General features: G+C 42.4%; 1 protein-coding gene across 1 annotated transcript in view; it reads right to left on the bottom strand.

Annotated features, from left to right (window-relative positions):
- Positions 1-250: 250 nt before the first annotated feature.
- The window catches only part of Snx10 (sorting nexin 10), a 158,323-nt gene continuing 138,091 nt past the window's right edge, over positions 251-20,482 (bottom strand). The window contains exon 8 of the mRNA XM_071613858.1: positions 251-435. Within this exon, the coding sequence (XP_071469959.1) occupies positions 388-435 (48 nt within the window). The 3' untranslated portion in view covers positions 251-387. The remainder of the gene's footprint in view (positions 436-20,482) is intronic.

The following is a 20,482-nucleotide window of genomic DNA, read 5'->3' as shown; positions in this document are numbered from 1 at the left end:
TCCAGGATGCGCTTTGAACTTGGAGAATGCAAATGCAATGTGCTTATTTGAGGATCCTCTTCACACTGGAGCCCTGCTGTGTGTGTGCCACCAAGAAACTGGAGCAAACGACCCTGCAAATAAATTCAAGATGCCGTTCCAGTCTCCCTCCTGACCTTGGGGTACAAAGGTATTTCATTAAATATCTGGTTTCATACTTAGTTAGGACCAGCTCATCCTCCCAAGCCAGGGCACTCACACCAGAGCATTAGGTCGAGTCACTTCTCACCAAGAAAACAGGCTGGTAACGAGCTGTGACACCTTTCAAGGAGGCGTGTGGTCAGCAGGCATCCCTGTCAAGCACTCCCTCACCTCCGTCTGACCTGTGAGATGCTGAAGTCCCTTTGGTTAGCTGTCTTCTTGGATTTCCGGGACTGTCTGGTGTCCACAGTGATTCTACAAAGCAAATGCCAGTCCCCATCAGTCATGAGACAACCAAAGTCCGTTTCAACATCTCCCACCACACAGGGGAAGTTAAGTATTTCTGCTGGGAGACAAAAAGATGCTTGAAAGGCAGGGGTGAGTTAGGAGTGAGCCTGATGCTGGAAGGGTGTCCTTATTCCTAAGCCCCACACCTGTCCTTTTCAGCACCTTTTCTCCCTTCCGCCTTGAGAGCCCACCCAGTCTGCACACCTGCCAGGCATCCAACCTGCAGTCCGCTCCTGGTACCCTGCTCCTTGTCATTCAGCAGCAGTGGCTGAGCATCTATGAAGTCCTGTTCAACACCCTAGATGCTAGAGCTAGAATGACACATAAATCAGACAGGGCTGCTGTCTTCATGGAATTTACATTCCAGTGGTAGACAATAAAGAAACAAAATGCTATTGCCAACAAGTATAGATTGTGGTAAATACTACAAGGGAAAGAGAGTCAATCTAGTAAGTGGAGCTTCTCCCACCCACCCCTGCTAGCCAGGAGGCCTATTTCTGTGATGTGAACAGATACAGTCTGCCAAAGGAGGTGACACTCATAATGTGAAAAGAACCCAGCTACATAACCATGAGCAGGAGAACAGACCAGCCCAGCTAACTTAAAGTGCAAGGGAACTGAGCTAGGGAAACTTTTGAAAGGGCTGAGAATCAACAAGAGGTTTGCATGGCTAGGATGGAAGAGAGGGGGAGAAGGTAGGGGAAGGCCAGTTTGGAAAGGAGAGTGGGACAGCTATTGCAGGGCCTCTACTGGGCTTTGGAGCCAGACCCTGTGTCTGCCTCCCAGTGCCTGTGTGACTTTGGACAAAGAAACTGACCTCCCCAGTGGTCTCCAACTGGGCCAGTAAACCTGCTTCGTAGCGCTTACCTCATGGGGCTTTGGGTGAAGATTACAAGAGCTGAGGTTATGTGTGCAAACTTATTTTACACCCTGCTTGGCACGGAGTCAGCATTTAAGAAATGTTAACTGCTGCTATAATTTTCAAAGACTTGGGTTCATTTTGGGGTGCAATGAGAGTATTCAGTCAGCTTCCTGGGGCCACTCGAAGCCAGCGTACCTAAGTTCCCTATGATGTCAGGCCACCAAAAGCATTTGAGTGCAATTATAAAGAAATTACTTTCCCAGCAATTAATCACCAGTATAAGATTGCCAATACACATCATCGCGGCATTATGACACATGGCATCACACGAGCAGAATACAGAGTAGAAAGGAGGCCATTTGTAGCTGACCTTATTCAAGTCGAATCAGCTCAATCAATTGAAAATCAGTGGGAGTTTTGCCTGAATAAGGGTCAAGACCAGTTATTGGAAGGCATAATAAAACAAGGGGATGTTTTTAAAGATATTAGATCTTGTAGTAATTTTTCACAGATACGTTGAGGTAGTGCCTCCATAATTCAGGAAACACATTGTTCATAAAGGTTTTCTAGCTAGTCCATAAAGTCTATCTGCAATTTCTTACAGATTCAAGAACAGGGTAAAAGGTAAAAATAGCCAAGGTATGTACCTAAAACTGAAGACTTTTCACCAACTAACTACCAGTTGTGTGCTAAATTGGATCATTGGGGCCTTTAGGGTAGCAAGATGGCAGGAAATACCGGAAAGTTCTGCAGCCTCGTGTTGGCCATCAGATTTGCCCTCCATCTTGAAGTCCACCTGTGCTTGAGAGAACGCAATTAATTCAAAACATGGGCTTAAACTAGTTTTAGTCAGAATTATAAAACTAAAAAACTAGCTGTTTTGCATATTTCAGAGCCAACGCTATCTGTGGGTTATTTGCTCGTTTAATATTATCTGTGAATTCTTTTCCCTCAACTCTCTGAAAACATCAGCAAGCAACTAGGAGAAAAGGCAGCTTGAGCCTGCTATGATCTTGTAGTGGCTCCAGCTACAGAATTTTCTCCTCCCCCATCTTCTGGGTTGGTTGGCATCTGCAGACTCCTTCCCATCGAGGTTTTTAATGGCTCCAACAACATCATTTGGATTTTGGAACATGTTGATCAGAAGACTTTTATAAAACATTTTATTTGTCTAATTTGGCAAGTGTGCTTCATTCTGAGTAGGGGACAAAAAGTAAAATACACGGTAGACGATAAAACAATTTGAGAACAGAATCAAATCTTGTGTTCTTTGTATCTTTCATCATATCCTGCATTTTCTCCAATAAATGAGCACTATGTAATTGGTAAGTTACAAAGGAGTTAAATTGCTTTGTCTAGACAGAGAGGATTGATTTGGAGTGTGTGAGTCAAACTGATGAACCTGAAGTTCAGAGTCTATGCATGAACGGTGAGAGTGATCTTCGACATGAAAGCTTGGTACATAATCTACAATAGATGTTACACAGTTCAGAGGGAAATCAGCTGAAACTTTGCAGTAAAAAGGGTCCTGAAATCCTACAAGAATGCAAAAGTTGGGAAATGTATTTTGTACAATGAGCTTGTGGCATTATTCAGGTTTGAGAAGAGGTCAGCTAATGGATAAGATATAGTTGCCCAGTTTTCTAGAAAAGTGGAGTTTGAGTAAAAAGCTTATGTGCTAAAAGTGTGTCTGGGGTACAATCCCAGAGAAGCTAAAGTGAGGGAAAGGAATGAGTCAGGGGAGGTAGGAGGATGAGGAGGTAAGGTATTAAATGGGGTTCCACTCAGGCACAAACATCCCAGTTGTGCAGGATGGTCTTCAGAGAGGTCGTCTGAGTTACTGTGTTTCAGGCCATCTGTTAGAGGAGGGGCAGTTGGGGGCAGGGGGCAGGAAAGGATAAGGAGAATATTTATTCACCAATTCCCATACCTCAGCAGTCAAAAGTTTCATCTCACAGGGTATTAGCCCCTTGTCATGGTTAATTTTATGTGTCAAGTTAGAGGATATTTTTGAATGAGATTAACATTCAAACCAGCGACAGCCTGCCATCCTCCAGGTGGAATGCTCCATTGGCTTTCCTGAATCTCAGGGTAGATTCAAGGGGGCCCACCCCAGAATTTGGACTTGCCATCTTCCACAATCACACAGGCCAATTCCTTTAAATAAACCACTTAAGACATATAGTTTTAGTCCATTTATACTGCTGTAACAGAATACCTGAGATTAGATAATTTATAAAGAATAGAAATTGATTTGGCTCATGGTTCTGGAGGCTGGGAAGCCCAACAGCCTGGTGCTGGCAATCGGGAAGGACTTCATGCTGCACAACCCCAGGGTAGAAAGCAACAGAGAGGTAGAACAAGAGAGTCAGGGCCAACAAATTCACTACCACATTAACTAACCTGCTCCCATAAGGATGACATTGGTCCATTCATGATGGTCTATTATGGGTCCACACTGTTACATTGGGCATTGAGCTTCCAATGCCTGAACTTGGGGGGACATAGTCAAACCAAAGTATACATCTATACATCCTGTTGGTTCTGATTACCTGTGGAACCTTGACTAACACAGCCCTGTATTTCCAAGCTGCTCATGCAGAGGTGCAGAGCAGGATTCCCCATAATCTTATGAGTCAGTGCCAAGAGGGAGACCCATGGACAGCCATGAGAAAGGCACTTCCAGGTTTTACCCATAAAAAGCAACCATCATGGAAGCTGAATGAAGCAAGTAACCAGTGGTGCAGGCAAGGGGATATGAGGTGAAGCCTAAGGAGCAGGTAATGTGGAGAGAGATGCCAGGACAGGTTCTGACTCTAGGATAAAGTCTCTAATAACAGTCTTATGGATAAAATGAATAAATGTGTGCCCATTTTCTTTTCTTTTATTTTTTGGTACCAGGAATTGAACTCAGGGGCACTGAGCCACATCCCCAGCCCTATTCTGTATTTTATTTAGAGACAGGGTCTCACTGAGTTGCTAATCACCTCACCATTGCTGAGGTTGGCTTTGAACTCGTGACCCTCCTGTCTCACCCTCCTGAGCGGCTGGGATCACAGGAGTGCACCACCGAGCCCAGCTACATGTGCCTATTTTCAAATAGTAAGACAACTTATATTCAAAGACTATGCATGGTTTAATTTCATTATCTAGACTTCAGGAAAGCAAGGTGGCCCATCTAGCTTTTAGTGCAACAACTTTTAAAATGAGAGCATTGGATTGATGATGAGCAAGTTTCCTCCCAGCTCTGAAATTTCTATTTTTCTCTATCATTTGGACAAAGATAAAGGAATTTGAGAAAGATACAAATAAGGCACATTAAACACCAAATTCAGAATTTTCAAATATTTCATTGATAGAACTAACAGGCCAAAATCAATATGATGAAATTTAGCAAAACTGAATGACAACTAATTAGAACAAAACAAATTTAAATTTTAAAAAACCAACTAAATGACAAGTATTACAATCAATTCTGCAAGGACAGAATAGGAGAAATTTGGCTTGAAAGTTATCTGTTTTTAACAACCACCACCAACCTCGGAACTGTTAATGATCTCAAAGTCAACAAATGATTCAGTTGATGAATAAGCATGTCCTTATTGGAGTTTCTTCACTTCAAGAAAAGATAGAGATGCTGGATCGCATGCCCTCTGACGAGCCACCTGAAGATTCTAAGGTTCATTGGTACCGATCTCCTCCCTCAGCCTTTGCCCCAGCACAGTCAGGACGGTTACATTATGGAGCAGGCACAATCACTGCAATGTCAAGTGCTCCTATATGATCTTGATGGGGTCACTAAATGGAAAAAGGTCACTCTGAAGGCCTTTGGTTTTTCCTTCCCCTCATCCCCAAGGGGTAATTGCTCTGGATTGTGGCTCCCCTGCCTTGTGTATAAAGTCACCTAAACACAAAGCTCACAGCCAGAAGGCAGTTTTGGGAACCCTCGCTCAGCTTTTTAAGAGTTACAGGCATTAAAAGGTAGTCCCCTGGAGTGTGCGGCCACTCTGCTGACTGGAACCGAATCCATCTTAAAGTTGGAAATATGACCCAGTGGGGGACAGACTGTGATTTAATGCCACTCAAGTACTACAGGGCACACTTCTTAAAGAAACCATTGTAAATTATTTGTGGCTAATTCTGCTGGTGGATGGAGGGCATGGTATATTCTCAAGTACAAGAGCCCAGCTTGTATCTAATAATTGTTATATCTTCTCTGAAATTTACTGCCGATGTCTCAATTTTAACAATTTAAATAACAAGCTTAACCAAGTGGAACGAGGCTCAGGCAGGCTGGCGCTCTGGATGAAAGAAAGCAGGACAACTCTTATGTCTGAGAGCATTTTTACTTTGACATGAGCAGTGACACACAGAGATGAAATCTGGTTAAAGCGGCAGCCTTCTCAGCCCCATGACAGCTTCTTAGGCTAAGCAAAACAATTTCAAGAGAGTGCACACATATACTTGTTAACTTTACTTAAGAAGACTGATTAGAGACAATGCTTATGAATATGATAATAAGAGGTGGGAACCGGAAAGGTAAGCCATGGAGCTGGGTAATTGGCACTGCTGTTTTCTTCATTACTAATGGATTGCTCAGGGGTCTTAATCTGTGGGTGCACCAGTTTGTTTAGGAGCTAGATGGATCTCCTCCACGCTCCAAGGATTAATGGTGAGAGCACATTTCCATTTTACCTGCTGTTGAGTGATGTTGGAACTATGAGTAGTCTGGTAGATTATATTCTCATTCCCCTCTTGAGACTATTTACTCCATATCCTGGGAAATTCTCCCAATTTCAAAAGATGTTTCATGCCTGAAGTTATCTAACACATGCAAAAAAAAAAGACCTATTTTGAAGGGGTATCTGTGCCCGTGGAGGCCATAACTGTAACTTGCAACTTATAGACTTGCAATTAGCAGAATTTCTCCCAAATTGTAGGACCTTATAGAAGAGTGAAGGGACAGGTCTGAGAGCTGAAAGACTTTGAAAAGACCACTTCACCTTTGTGGACCAGTGCTTCCTCTTCAGCAAGTAAGGAACTGGATTCTGATCTCAAGTGCATTCTAGCTCCACTGTTTCTGATCTTACGTGCGTAATCTAAGGGCACTTTGAACTACTTCAGGTTCATTATTTAAATTAAATATCAAAAGTTTTAAGGTAGCCCAACCACTTAACCAGTTTAACAGTTTCTTAAAATGTTAAACATACATATACTAGATGAGCCAGCCATTGCACTCACAAGAATCTACCCAAGAGAAATGAAAGCCGAAGTCTATGCAGAGTCATGGACACAATATTCACAGCAGCCTTATTTCTAGCAATCCCAATCTGGAAACAACCCAAATAATCATCAGCAGGTAAGTGAATAAATTATGCTCTATGCATGTGCTGGCACGCTCAACAACACAGGCAAGTCTCACAATAAGTATGCTGAATGAAAGAAGCCAGACCAGAGGACATACTGTATAACTCCAGAAAATGGAAATTAATCTATAATAACAGAAATGAAGATCAGTTGTGGAGCTGGGGTTGTGACTCAGTGGTAGCATGCTTGCCTAGCATGCATGAGGTACTGGGTTCAATTCTCAGAACCTCATACAAATAAATAAAATAAAGAATCATCAACAACTAAAAAATATTAAAAAAAAAAAAAGATCAGTTGTTGCTTGGGTAGGGAGGGCCACCTGGAGGGAGGGGTTTCAAAGGAACACAAGGTGATAGATATGTTCACTATCTTGATAGTGATGGTTCCATGGATACACATGTATTCAAGACTTATCAAAATATACACTTTAAATATGCACAGTCTATTGTATACCAATTATACTTCAAGAAAACAGTTTTTAAAATCTAAATATTATGCAGACACCTTAATTTCAGCTCTAAGTATGTATCACAAAAATGGTGGTAAGGTATAGCATAAAAGGCATTCATTGCAAATCTATTTATAAATACACAAATAACTGGAAACAACTTAAATGTCTAAGAGAATTCATTAAGTAAGAGTGGCATATCCATATATTAAGTTAAGATGTAGCCATTAAAAGTTATTCTGCAGACAAAATATTCTTGTCATGAAAAATGTAATTTACTTTTCAGTTAAAAAGAAAGGTGCTTTTTCATATGTATATGCCAATACTTGTGCAATACTTGTTAAAACCTCCTATGTTGGGGGTTGTTAATTAATCACACTTCTCTCTTCATCTCAGAGTTAGAAACCAATTGAGATACACTAAAAAGAAAAATGTAAACTGGTAGAAAAGAATTCTTGAGCTTCCCAGAGCTGTGATGTTGGGCAGTATTTGGGCCTGAGATGACTCTGCCATACTTGATATTTCAGGATCTGTGTCACATACCTCGTGAAGTGGCCATTTGGGGACATTACCCATCTTTTATAACAGTGCTACCCTGAAAGTTCCAAAGTGCTCAGTAAACAAGCACTTTTATTTTTTCTTAGCTGATTAAAAGAGTGGCATGAAATGATTTTTCTAAAATACCCTCAACTTAGCATCCTCATGAACTTGACACTCAGGCATGCCCCAGATCAATCTTTTCAAATTGATTAAACCAAAGCTTCAGTCTATTACAAAACTGAAGTTACCAAAATGATAGGCACTTGACTATCTAAAGCACTTTTTAAAATATTTTTTAGTTATCAATGGACCTTCATTTTATTTGTTTGTTTGTTTGTTTGTTTATATTTGGTGCTGAGAATCGAACCCAGTGTCTCACACATGCTAGGCAAGTGCGCTACCACTGAGCTACAACGCCAGCCCTATCTAAAGCATTTAACAACAAAAAAGCACATTCAATTTAATAGTACTATTCATAATATAATTACATTTGTTTTATGTATTAATTTATAAAGCTTTTCCTTTCCTTTCTAGAAAACAAAGTTGTGTGTAAGCCATCTTTAGTAGTATCCTATTATCAACAACTATCTATCCTATTATTCAATAACTATTTGTTGAATCAAAAACAAGACCTTAATGAAACATTCTTACCCTCTGGAGGTGCAATGCACTCTGATGTTTTCTATTCCACCAAATTCTTTTTCATTTATGTAAAAAAAAAAAAAAGTAACAAATGGCAACCCACTAATGTGACATAGCCACCACTAACAAGTAGCAAGCTTCAGCTTGAAAAGCCCTGGAACCAGGAGCCCTGAAACATGTTCTGAAAGGAATGTTAAGTCTATCCCTCACTGAAAATTATAAAAACTTTGTCAAGGTGAAGCAGGGGCTTGGGGATGTTGAGGGAAAACAGGTGAGCACTGGGCAGCAACTAGGTCAGGCAGAGGAGGGCCACTGGGTGGAACGATGCCAACACAGAGCAGCAGGGCACTGTTGGCCTAGGGCAAGGGCACTGCTTTCTGGGAGCACAGCTATGCTCTGTGTCTTGGTTCCACAAGTGCACACGCTGCCCCCAATGTCCTCACACAGGAAACCATTCTTCAAATCCCAAAAATTTTTGCAATCAAAAGTCAGTGGGCACTTTGCTCCATTGTAAGTCAAAGGGTCAGGAAGAAGGGAAGACAAGGGCTATTTAGCAGCTGTGAAAATCATGGAGTAACTTGGTAAAGGAAAAATCCACTCAGATCCACAAGGAGCACAAAAGTGAGGAATTAAACAACTTTGTAAATAAAGGGATCATTACTCTCGATGCATTAATACACACTTAAGACCTATTGAAAACTTCCCATTTCAAGATAAATGAAGAGCATTAGCAGCTCATTTCCCAAGCTGAATGGGCTGTTTTTGCAGCCTAGTGCTGGAAGCCAGAGGCCTGGGTCAGCTGGGGCTGGCTCAGGTGGTGGGGGGCTCCATGTTGGGGATGCAGAGGGAGAAATCCCTGCATTTCTGCTACTGTGAAGGTTGCAAACAAAGCCCTGTTTTTCACTAAAGGAGGTGCTCAGGGCACCCTGATGAAGTTGGGAGGAAAGTTCTACGCCAATGCATTTGCCTCCTCCATGTTCCTTCATCATTCACCAAATAAGTATACTTGCTCCATGTTTAAGAGGTGCTGGGAGCAGAGGCGCTGCTGTAATTGCCTAATGGGCTGGCAAAATGAGGTGTGAGGCACATCGGTGTGAATAAAGCGATAGCCACAAGTTTATTAACATTGAAAATTAAAATAAGCTGGGCCTAGCTAGGCAGCCTTTGCTGAAATGAATCCCATTATCCCTCTAATAACTGTGCGGGGCTCCATTTGATGCCACCCAGGGGGTAGAGAGGCCTCAATACAGGTCACCTCTCCGCCAGCTTCAGGGAGCTGAAATTCTCTGGTTCGCTAGTAACAATCCCGGAGGAAATACAAACATCCAGCCTCCCTTGCAGCTTCTTTCCGCTTAAATCCCTCCAGCATTTGAAGAGCTGTGAAAGGGGAAGACTAAAGTGAGTTAATGTCTTTCTAACCTGGGTGCCTTTTTAAAATAGTTGCTGAATGGAATTCACAAAGGTGTGCGGTAGAATTTTGAATTGAACATTGCCAGGGCTGTGGAAGGAAATTGGGCTCCTACCTATGGCCGAGCAACCATAGGTTGTTTTGCATTTTGACCCAATCATCAAATATTTCTAAATGTCTCTTGCTAGAAGTAGAACTGTCCTTGACCTCAAAATCATTCCCTCTATGTAAGAAACCAGGGTGTCCCAGTAAAGTAATCAGAAAACAGTTCAGTGTATGCTCCATATACTATCTGCAGCAATTTCTCTCATCTTAAAAAAAAAAAAGTCCTCTCTGAACCTCCAGTTTCAGCTCCTGACCCACTTAATTGCTCCAATTTGCAGAACCATTCTTCAAAAGACCTGTCTACACTGGCAGGCTCCATATCCTCCCTCTATTTTTTTTTTTTTTTTTTTTTTTTTTGTACCAGGGATTAAACCCAGGGACACCTAACTGAGCCATATCCCCAACATTTTGTTTTTATTTTGCTAAGTTGCTTAGGTCCGCACTAAGTTGCTGAGGCTGGCTTTGAACTTTCGATCCTCCTGCCTCAGCCTCCAGAGCTGCTGGGATTATAGGTGTGCACCACCACGCCTGGCTTCTCATTCACTCTTGAACTCACTCCAGTCAGCTTCCCACTCCAACCCCAACAAAACCTTCACCAAGGACAACAGCATTGTTAAATGTGATGCTGGAGCCTCCATTCCCATTTGGTTTGGACTCTTGGCAGCTTCTTTTAATTTGGCTCTCAGAACTGCTCCTTCTTCATCTCCACCTGTTTTCTTATTTTTTTTTTCAACCTCTAAATCTGAGAGCATCCCAGCAGTGAGTCCTTGAACCTCTTCCTTCTCTAAACCGTATCCCTAGTTGATCTCATACAGCCTAACGGCTATAAACACCATCTATTTGCTAATAAGCTCCCAATTTATTTCTCCACCCTGGACCACTACCAGAGTCCAGAGAGATCTCTGCATGAATGTCAAGGCATCTTGAACTTAATAGTACCAAGATGAACTTCTGTTCCTGCCCCACCTTCCAACCCCCACCACACACATATCCAACCTGCTTCTCCAGCTGTTTTGTCAACTAACGTCACCCTCTTCCCATCCTTTACAGAGGACCATGACCTTATTCATCCTTGACCTTTTCACATCCTCACCCTCCAATCCATCAGAAAATCCAATTGACTCAATTTCCAAATTGTATCCTGACTCTGAGCCCTTGTTACCGCCTCTATTGACCTCTCCCTGCTCCAGACCACTGTCCTGCCCCAGGATGGCTGCAACGGTCTCCTAACCGGTCTCCCTGCCTCCACTCTTGCCCCAGTGCCGCAGTCTGGCTGGGCACAATCAGAAGCCACTTGTCAAAAGAAAGTAACTTTATTTTTAGAACCACACACGCCAAACAAAACAGCCTCTCAGGAAAAATCCTCAGAGCCTCAACTGCCACCACCGGCTTTTCACAAGCCTCTCTCTCCCCCGACAAGCTTCTTTCCACCTCCCACAATCCTCCTGCTCTTGAGGCCAATTGGCTGGGTCACGTGGGCGGAGCCAAAAAAGTCCCCCAATGAGCAGCTCCGTGGTCTGAAAGGGCAGGGAAACAGTCCAATGAGCATCACCGCAGAGGAGCCAATCAGCTAGATGTTGCTGGGGCCGAGGAGCCAATCAGCTAGATGTTGCTGGGGCCGCTGTGAGCCAATCATCAGCCGGCAGCTGGAAGTTTGCTGGCAGCTGGAAGTTTGCTGGGGCCCCTTCGGCTGTGGCTCTCAACACCCCAGTATGGGCTATTCTCAGCATATAGCTGGAGCCATCCTTTAAAAATAAAAGCCAGGTTATGTCACCTCACTAATGACTTCCATCTAATGACTTCCCAGATCCTTCAGAATAAAACCAGCCATTTTACAATGGCCTAAAAAGTCCTATGTTCTCTGGCTCCATCTGCCTCTCTGATGCACCAAGTATTGTCCTCTCCCCTTTCACGCTGCTAAGCCACCCTGGCCCTTTGCTCCACCTCAACACACCATGCACATCCTGCCCTTTGCACTCACTGTTCCCTGGGCAGATATGCAGTTCCTCACTGAGATAAGTTCCTCCTGACCTTCCTCTTGTTACCTAATTACCAGAACCTTCCTTAACCACCCTGTATGAAACACACACACACACACACACACCCCTTTTTTTCCATTCAATTTTGTGTTAAACCAAATTGTACTTGTTTATGTTCTCACTACTCCACATACTTGTCTTCGTCCCCACCAAAGTACAAGCCCATTTGAGGCAGGGACTTTCTTACTTTGTTTTGCTCACTCCTGTGTCCATTCCTGATATGTAGTAGAAGCTCGATAAATATTTGCTGAATGAATGTTATTTGTCAATCTACTCTTTTCTTTCTTCTCTCTCTCTCTTTTTTTTTTTTTTTTTTTTTTTGCAGTACTGGGAATTAAACCCCAAGGGTGCTCTACCACTGAGCCAAATCCCCAGTCCTTTTTCTTTTTTTTTTTTTGAGACAGGGTTGAGACAGTTGATAAGGGTCTTGCTCAGTTGCCCAGGCTGGTCTTGAACTGGTGAGATTTCTGCCTCAGCCTCCCACATAGCTGGGATTATAGGTGTGTACCATCATGTCCTGTACAATCTGCTTTTTTAGGTATCTGCCATCTACAAGGAAAACACAAAACCTACCTTTGCTCCAGATGTGCACTGCGAGGTGACTCAGCATGGAAGGTCGCAATAATTCCTACGGATGCTGCAACAACTACACTGAAGACATTGTTGCTGGCATCTGCCTTTCCTCCATCCCCATGCCCTTCAGGGTTACAGAAGTGTGTTTATTTCTGCCCTCTTTATCTCCTTGCCTAAAATGCCAGCTGCTACCTTGTTGTCTCCCTCCAAACCAAAAGTAACTGACCATAACCCACAGTCCCTGCCCATCAAAATGAGGGGGCAGTGGCTTGGACATCGAATCTCATCAACAAATATCATAACAGATATCCATTTACTTACTGTATGATCTTAGCCAAGTTTTTGAAATCTTCTGAATCTAAGTTTTCTTAAAAATAGAATGGGAAAAGCAAAGCTAGTTTGGAGAGTTATTATGAGGATTAAAAGAAATAAAGAACAAACAATGCTTGGCACATAATACTTGCTCAACAAATGTTGGTTTCCTTTTATTCCACTAGAAGATAACCCTAGAATTATTTTGGAAATCATCCTTTTAACCTGATCCTTTGACCTTGATAACCCAGAGACAATGCCAGGCCAGGGTTCAGCAGAGATGGAAACCAGCTTGTAGCTGCTCCTGTTTAGGCCATTCCCTCCCCCAACCACTCTTCCCCCTTCACACAAGCCCACAGAGGGACAGGCTGCCCTTGGCACCCTCTTGCATTTATGGCAGTCTTTCTCCGTCCTGCAAGGGTGGTGAACTGAATTCAAGAAAATGACAGGTCGTTACAAATATATTTCCTGTTGTAAAATAAAAGGATGTCCTTGTTGAAAAGCCAAGTGACTTAGTTCAGGAGGAACTGTAAATGATAGGCACAAGATATCACAAATGCAGAATGCACCTGTTACACTTTGATATAATATTTTAAATATACATGTGGCATTCTAATATTGATAGATGGGGATGTTGGCATGCATCCTTTAACGGGAATGCTCTCTGACAGTAAATCTCCATTACTCAGTGCTCTATTGATTTGGGTTCATCTCTAAAAGTTCAGACTTGGAGAATACTCAGGCCAGGTCTCCACCGAGAACAACAGCATGGAGAGTTGGTAATTATCCAATGAGTTCCAGTAATTACGCAATGAATTACAAATTGTCTACACCAATGTTTCCTGGAAGGTTTAATCCAGCAACACACTTGGACTTTCTAGGACACATTTAGGGTGGGAGACTGGAGAAAGGAAAGGTCCAAAGCAGGTCCCTGTCCAGTGATCATTGCCCTTACATTTATCCATCTACCCCTCCTCAGTCCAACACACTCTTGGGAACACACACAAATTTGCACAACTGTCAGTCAGTTCTGTCATCATTCCTTTTTTTCCTCTAAGGTAAAAACTACTACTAAAAGAAAAAGAAGAAAACCCTAACTGGCTGCATTCCTTTGGGTAAATCACTAGCTGCACCAGATAGCTCAGCTCATGTTCTTTGATGACTGTTCTCAAACCATGACATCCACACAGGTCATGGACTTCTTCATGAAGCCACAAAATAACAGGCTCCATCCCTGAAGCTCACCTCGGTCTAAGTGCAGATCTCTGCTTCTCGAGCCATGTTCTTACAAAGATAAGAACAACACGTTGCTCATCAAATTTTCTCTAAGGCATATTTATTGTGGTTGTGCCCAGGCTCCTGCAAACCCACCGTTGCTGCTCATGATTTAACAGAGTGGAGCCACCATGAGTTACGCACCCTTCGTTGGAGAAATCATTTTCCTTAAGTTCAGTTACAGGGGAAAAAAAAAAACAACTTATCAAAATGAGTGACTTCCAGAAGTTGTGCCATTCTGATGATGAGTCTGAAAATGACAGAGAATCTTCCAGATACTTCAGAAGACAAAACATCTTCCGCACTTCCAGTGGTACTTCCCTTTGACTCTGTCATAACAGATATCCATTGTTTTTTTCTTTTGTATCAGATTAGGACAGCACTAATTAAACTCCTGAGATTTCCTTTTCCTTTCTGGGCCATGATTCATTTCTAGCTAGACAACCAAACTAGGATGAACTTGAGGTTTGCTCTGGAGTAACTACAGGGCGAGAGACAAGCTTGTCAAAGCACTTATTCCTTAGTGAATTTGTGTCTCCTTCTGGGAACACACACAAATTTGCACAACTGTCAGTCAGTTCTGTCATTCCTTTTTTCCTCTAAGGTAAAAACTACTACTAAAAAAAAAAGAAAAAGAAAAAGAAAACCTTAACTGGCTGCATTCCTTTGGGTAACTCACTAGCTGCACCAGATAGCTCAGATCTGGAGCATTTCTTACCTCCTCATGATCACAAATGCACTTGCCACAAAATCGGGGAGTGTGGAACCCACTGGAGTCGAGGAAGTGGGTGAACTCCTCCACTCTGCTCCAGTGGGTCTCCATCAGTCAATCATGAAGCTAATTGGTCTCCCCGAGAAGCTTTACAGGGCTCTTTAAGACCTTCTCAGATCCTCAACCATATTAACACATGCGTTCCATTGAGCAATCCATGCAGCACCCTTGCTGGGACACAGAGAATGGGAGTCTCTCACCAAATGTTTATTGAGCAGCTGTCATGGACCAGCCCTGCACTAGGGCCTGGCGCACAGCAGTTAGGAGGGTAGTTGCTGCTCTGTGGAGCAGAGAGCCCTAGGCTTGTGGTTAGAAGCTCAGCATTTGAAATTATGTTCCCTTGCTTTATGACTTTGAGCCCAATTTAATTTAAAAAAAAATGGAAGTGATACCTCTTCCTACCTATTTACTTCATACAGGCAGATAAACTTGTTGACGTGATTTTTAAACTGACTGTGGGAATTTAAAATGCTTTCCTTCATATTCAAAAGAATTGAAAGCAGAGACTTGAACAGATACTTACCCACTCGAGTTCATAGCAGCATAATTCACAAGAGCCAAGTGGTGGGAACAACCTAAATGTCCATCCACAGAGGGATAAACAAAATAAAGCATATACATACCATGGCATACTAGTCAGCCTTAAAAAGGAGTGGAATTCAGACACATGCTGCAACCCAGATGAACCTTGGAAACATTAGGCTAAGTGAAATATACCACATTCAAAAGGACATATGTGATTTCACTTAAACACAGCATCCAGACTAGTCAAATTCATAGAGACAGAAGGTGGTTACCTGGAGCTACAGGGAGAGGTCATGAGGTGTTATTGTTTAATGACTATGGTTTCAGTTTAGAAGAAGTCCTGGACATGGATGGTGATGATGGTTACACAACAATGCCAATGTACCTAATGCCACTAAACTAGGCACTTAAAATAGTACAGCTGTGTCAAAACAGGTGCCAAGGGAAAGCGGTAGCAACTCCTCTTGGAAGAGCCCCTGCCCCTTATCACCCCATCAGTTTTGTGCATTCCACTGTCCAGGGTGGTCCTCGGCTCCTGGTCAAAGGCTCAGCACACTGAGAATGGCCCAGCACTTCGTGGGCCAATCAGGAGCACGGCATGCAGTGAGAAGTCACTCTCGGGAATATTCGAAGTCAGCACCATCTGCCTGACTGTTTTCTGTTGGAAAACGTTGTCAGGGAGCAGCTCAGCAACTGAAGGCTACTGATCAGCCCTGAACAAAGACAGGGAACGCTGTTTAAGTGGCACCAGGATAAGCTGGAATTCTCCCCGAGAGACCTGGATCCTTGATATCTGTCAATCACAGAGGTGTAATGTCTATGACTTCCATCACCATGTGAGGATGTACCTTTCAAGAGACCCATAATTTCCTAATTCAGCTTTCTCTCCTTTGAACAAAATTTGGGTGGATCCCATAGCATTTGCCTCTGAGATCCTCCTTCTGTCTTCCTTCCATGGCTGAATGGCCTCCTCCTTTTTGATCAAAACATTCTTGCTTTTGACTTGCTGATAATGTTCAAGTTAGTTGCATTGAGTGTGTGGCCACGGAGCTCTTTCAGCTCTTTTGGATGCCTCTAGTACCTCATCTCTGATCCATTTTGTGTTGAAGGTTTGAAACTCAGAGAAGAATGACAGCCCCTCTTTATAGAGTTCTTGGGGACATCTCCTAAAATCTTCCAACAACTAATATTACCCATCATTTCCAGTTTTCTCAGTACTTACAACAACTATTATTACTTACAACAACTACTATAACCCATCTTTTCCAGTTTTCTCAGCATATGGGTAACTAGGGAGAAGCTAAAAAATCTCTTTGCTGTGCATTTGGGCTGGGAAGGCAAAGCAGAGACGTCTCTAACAGTGACTGATGCAGAGATGATGATCTTGCTGGAGAGGCAGAGCCTCCCCTCTCACATTCCTCCCTCAGCTTGGTGTGCCAGCAATTACCCAACGTCCGTGACAAATCACAGGTAAATCCCAGGCTGAGAGCTCAAAATGGACTTTGGATATTTCTCTTTCTGGCAGGCTCTTGTGGAACAAGGTGAAGGATTGCCAGCAGTGAGGATGTCTTCATGTAAATCCACCTGGTGGAGGTCAGAGATGAGGGCCCAGGGTGAATTTTACCTTAAGCAGACCAGATCTTCAGATAAACAAAGGGAAGCATGGTTTCAAACCTGGTCAGCTTCTTAATCCTCTGTAAACACACACATCACTCACTGCAAATTCTTGTCCCAAACTGGAATTCTCCACAAGAAATCAATTTATGAAGGCAGCTGTTTCTTTTCTCACGTGTCTTCTGTTAAGCAAACCACACAGCACAACTGGCAAGATTGATGTTAATATTGTAAAGTCTGTAATAATCCAAATTAATTCCATTGAGACTTGGAAAGGTGAGATGGAGAGAAGGTTATGCTAAAGGAATGATTGTCAGGAGACAGTCTTAATATTGCATTCTATGATACCTTTAGCATAAGAACATGGACTTGGGAGTCAGTCTGAACTATGGCCAAACCTCAGCCCTTCTATCATGTCACTCTGGGACAGGTTAAGCCATTTCTTAATCATAAAATGGGATTATAGGATTTGATTAGAGAATTAAATTAGAGAGCATGTATCAAGAGCCTGGCAGATCACTTGGCACACAGTGGGCCCTTAACCCCATGTCCTTAGATGACTCTGTGAATCCATATCTTTGATAAATACTTTACAGTGCTCTTGTGCTAGGTCTCCTAAAGTCACGTGGATAAGCAAGCATCTAGGAAACCTGAAGGAAGCAATCTCCCACCTCCATGACCCCAGAGCATAGCACAATGTTAAGACTGATTTGATAAGAAATCCCCTGTCCAGTTGCCACTGGGAGCAAAGCCCAAGAAGTTGTCATACAGGGAAGATGGGAGTGTCATAAGTGACCAGGGGTCGGGGAGGTAGCAAGAAGGAGAGCTTGTCCTTGATCTCTGGCTACATCCCATGACTCTTTAGGATGCCTCAACCCCTCTTCACACCAGAGAATGAGGACTTTGGAGATACAGGTGATACCCAGCAGGGCAGGCTGGAGAGACAGCTGACCGAGAGAGATGGAGGTGGAAAGAGACCCTGGGTCCCTTTGCTTCTCCTGCTTTCCTCAACAGCCCCAATAAGATTGTAGACACCCCCCCCCCAAAACTAAATTGTTTCCTTTTTAAGCTGCCCTCACATTTGGAACTCCCATAAAGACAGCAATAAAACGAGAGGTGCCCTCAGATTACCATTCGCAGGTGTTCAAGATGCAGCGAGTCATTCGAATCCCCCCTTAGGCCAGTGGATTCACTCCATCTGTGCCAGCAATTCAGCCGGGGCCCATATTTTCTAATGTGCAGCTTTCCCAAAATGTCTGTTTCTCCTTTTTTTATTATTATTTTTTTTCATACCAAAGGAGAAAAATCAGTGTTTCCACCCACATTATTAGGATCCAAAATAGCCCCTGTTCTCCCCAGCCCGTATCATTGCTCCATTACACGTACATTTTGTGCATCAACCTCAAAGGTTGTTGTTTTCCTCCTGCTTCTCTCCTTTCATTATACCATATTTCCAGTTATTCAGTATTTTGTTCTCATTAGAACACTGCTTGTCACATGTTTTCACCAGAGACATTCATCACCAAGGTCAAAGGGTGAATATCGTGATCTATTACGCTTAGAGGAATCTAATGAAAAGCCACATAATTATCCAATTTAAAGAGAAGCATGTAAAAAAGAAGGGGAGCACTTGCTATAATTTAAATTGTTTTGTTTCCCTGAAGCAAAATTCAGCACCTGATTGACAGGACCTAATGATAATTCTTATTGATATGGTGATGTTAATTGTGGGGAGATATTTAATAAGTTCCATATTCAGGAGGTAAATGCGTGCTCTTAACCCGCACCTGAACCTGATTTTGGATGCAGCATGGGGATGAGGTACAGATACAGATAAGTGAGCACAAGTGGATTTTCAGTCTTGTGTGGCAGAATGGAAATTGGAATCTTCAGAATCTATTAGGAGAACAATTCCACAGTTGCTCACACTTTTATAAATTATACTGTATATTATAGAAAAGACACAAAGTCAGGGGAGTTGCCAGAGGAAGGAACTGTCGTGACTTTGCAGAGAAGTTTATGGGGTGGCATTTGGTGATGGTGGTGACAGTGTCGTTTTCAACCAAAGACACACACCATCAAATGTGATCTGTATTCATTTCCAAACAAAATGCACTAATGAAATCCATGTCCTAAACCACCCCTGTCACCCATGGGTGAGGATGACCTTGCAAAAAAGGAGGCCAACTTTGAAATATAGGTTCAAATAAATTTTAAAACCATGAACAATCCCCTGTGAGAAGGCTTTCATAGGTCTAAATTCCAAAGGAAATCATCCATGGGGGCTGAAAATATCAACCAGATCTGTATCCCATGAGCTCTCAGGGATTCAGGAAACAGATGCTGGGGCTGTGGATGAAGCCAAGGTCAATGCAAACTTTTTTAGAGGTCATTTCCCAATTATAACCTGGGCAGGAAAAGATGGGTCTCCAGGTCTAGCCATGCACAATTAGATTCTAAGCCTCCCCTCACTGAGAAGCTATGTGTTGCTCATGTTTTTAGCATGTGCTGAAAGAAGTTTTTTAAGTACTAGAATTTTGAAACTGAGTCTGCTATTTTTGTAAGACTATGCCATCTTTTGGGAAATAATAATCACAGTCATATTTGAGCAAAATAATGCAAAGTTTAAAAAAATGAAAGCTACTCTAAAGTCAAATAGACTTGAACAAAGTGACTTAAATCTGAACTCAAGTTATGAAATTGAGTTTAAGTGTTTTTTTGTTTTTATTTTTTTGGTAGTTGTAGATGGACAGAATGCCTTTATTTTATTTGTTTCATTTTTATGTGGTGCTAAGAATCAAACCCAGAGCCTCACACATGCTAGGCAAGTGCTGTGCCACTGAGCCACAGCCTCAGCCCCTCAAGTTTTTTTTTAACTCCTAATTAAGTCAGTCTTCCATTTTTACTTATGGAAAAAGAATATGACATGATAAGCATTATAATATGATATCCTGGTCAATATAGTAATTCATGAACAAGCATATGTAACTTCAAAATAATCAAGCCAGAGATACCTATAACCTGAGTCACAAATGGGTCCCTGTCACTAGGAAAGTTATCAATCTACAAATAGAAGCACAAGAGCCAACTATTAAAAGAATGTCACATACACACACACAAAAGAGTGATCCCCCTCCCCATACTGAGGATTGAACCCAGGGACATTTTTGCTTTTCTTTCCTTTTCTTTTTGTCAGGTACCATGGATTCAACGCAGGGGCATTCTACCACTGAACTACATCTCCCGTCTTATTTTGAGACAAGATCTCACTAAATTGTCCAGGCTGGCCTCAAACATGTGTCCTCCTGCCTCAGCCTCCTGAATAACTGGGATTATAGGCCTCATGGACACAGTACAAGAATAATTTTTAATGAACAGAATTTCACAATTGTTCAAAACAACACAAGATAAGATCCTTCTTGGGCTGGAAATGAGTATTAGAGTACTTGTGCTTAGTAGCATGTGTGAGGCACTTGTTCCAATACCTAGCAATGCAAAAGGAAGGAGAAGAAGAAAGCTTCTTCTTCAGCCT

Source organism: Marmota flaviventris, chromosome 1 (genome assembly GCF_047511675.1).
Source record: "Marmota flaviventris isolate mMarFla1 chromosome 1, mMarFla1.hap1, whole genome shotgun sequence".
NCBI classification, from domain to species: Eukaryota; Metazoa; Chordata; class Mammalia; order Rodentia; family Sciuridae; genus Marmota; species Marmota flaviventris.
This window is presented reverse-complemented; position numbering and strand designations above follow the sequence as displayed.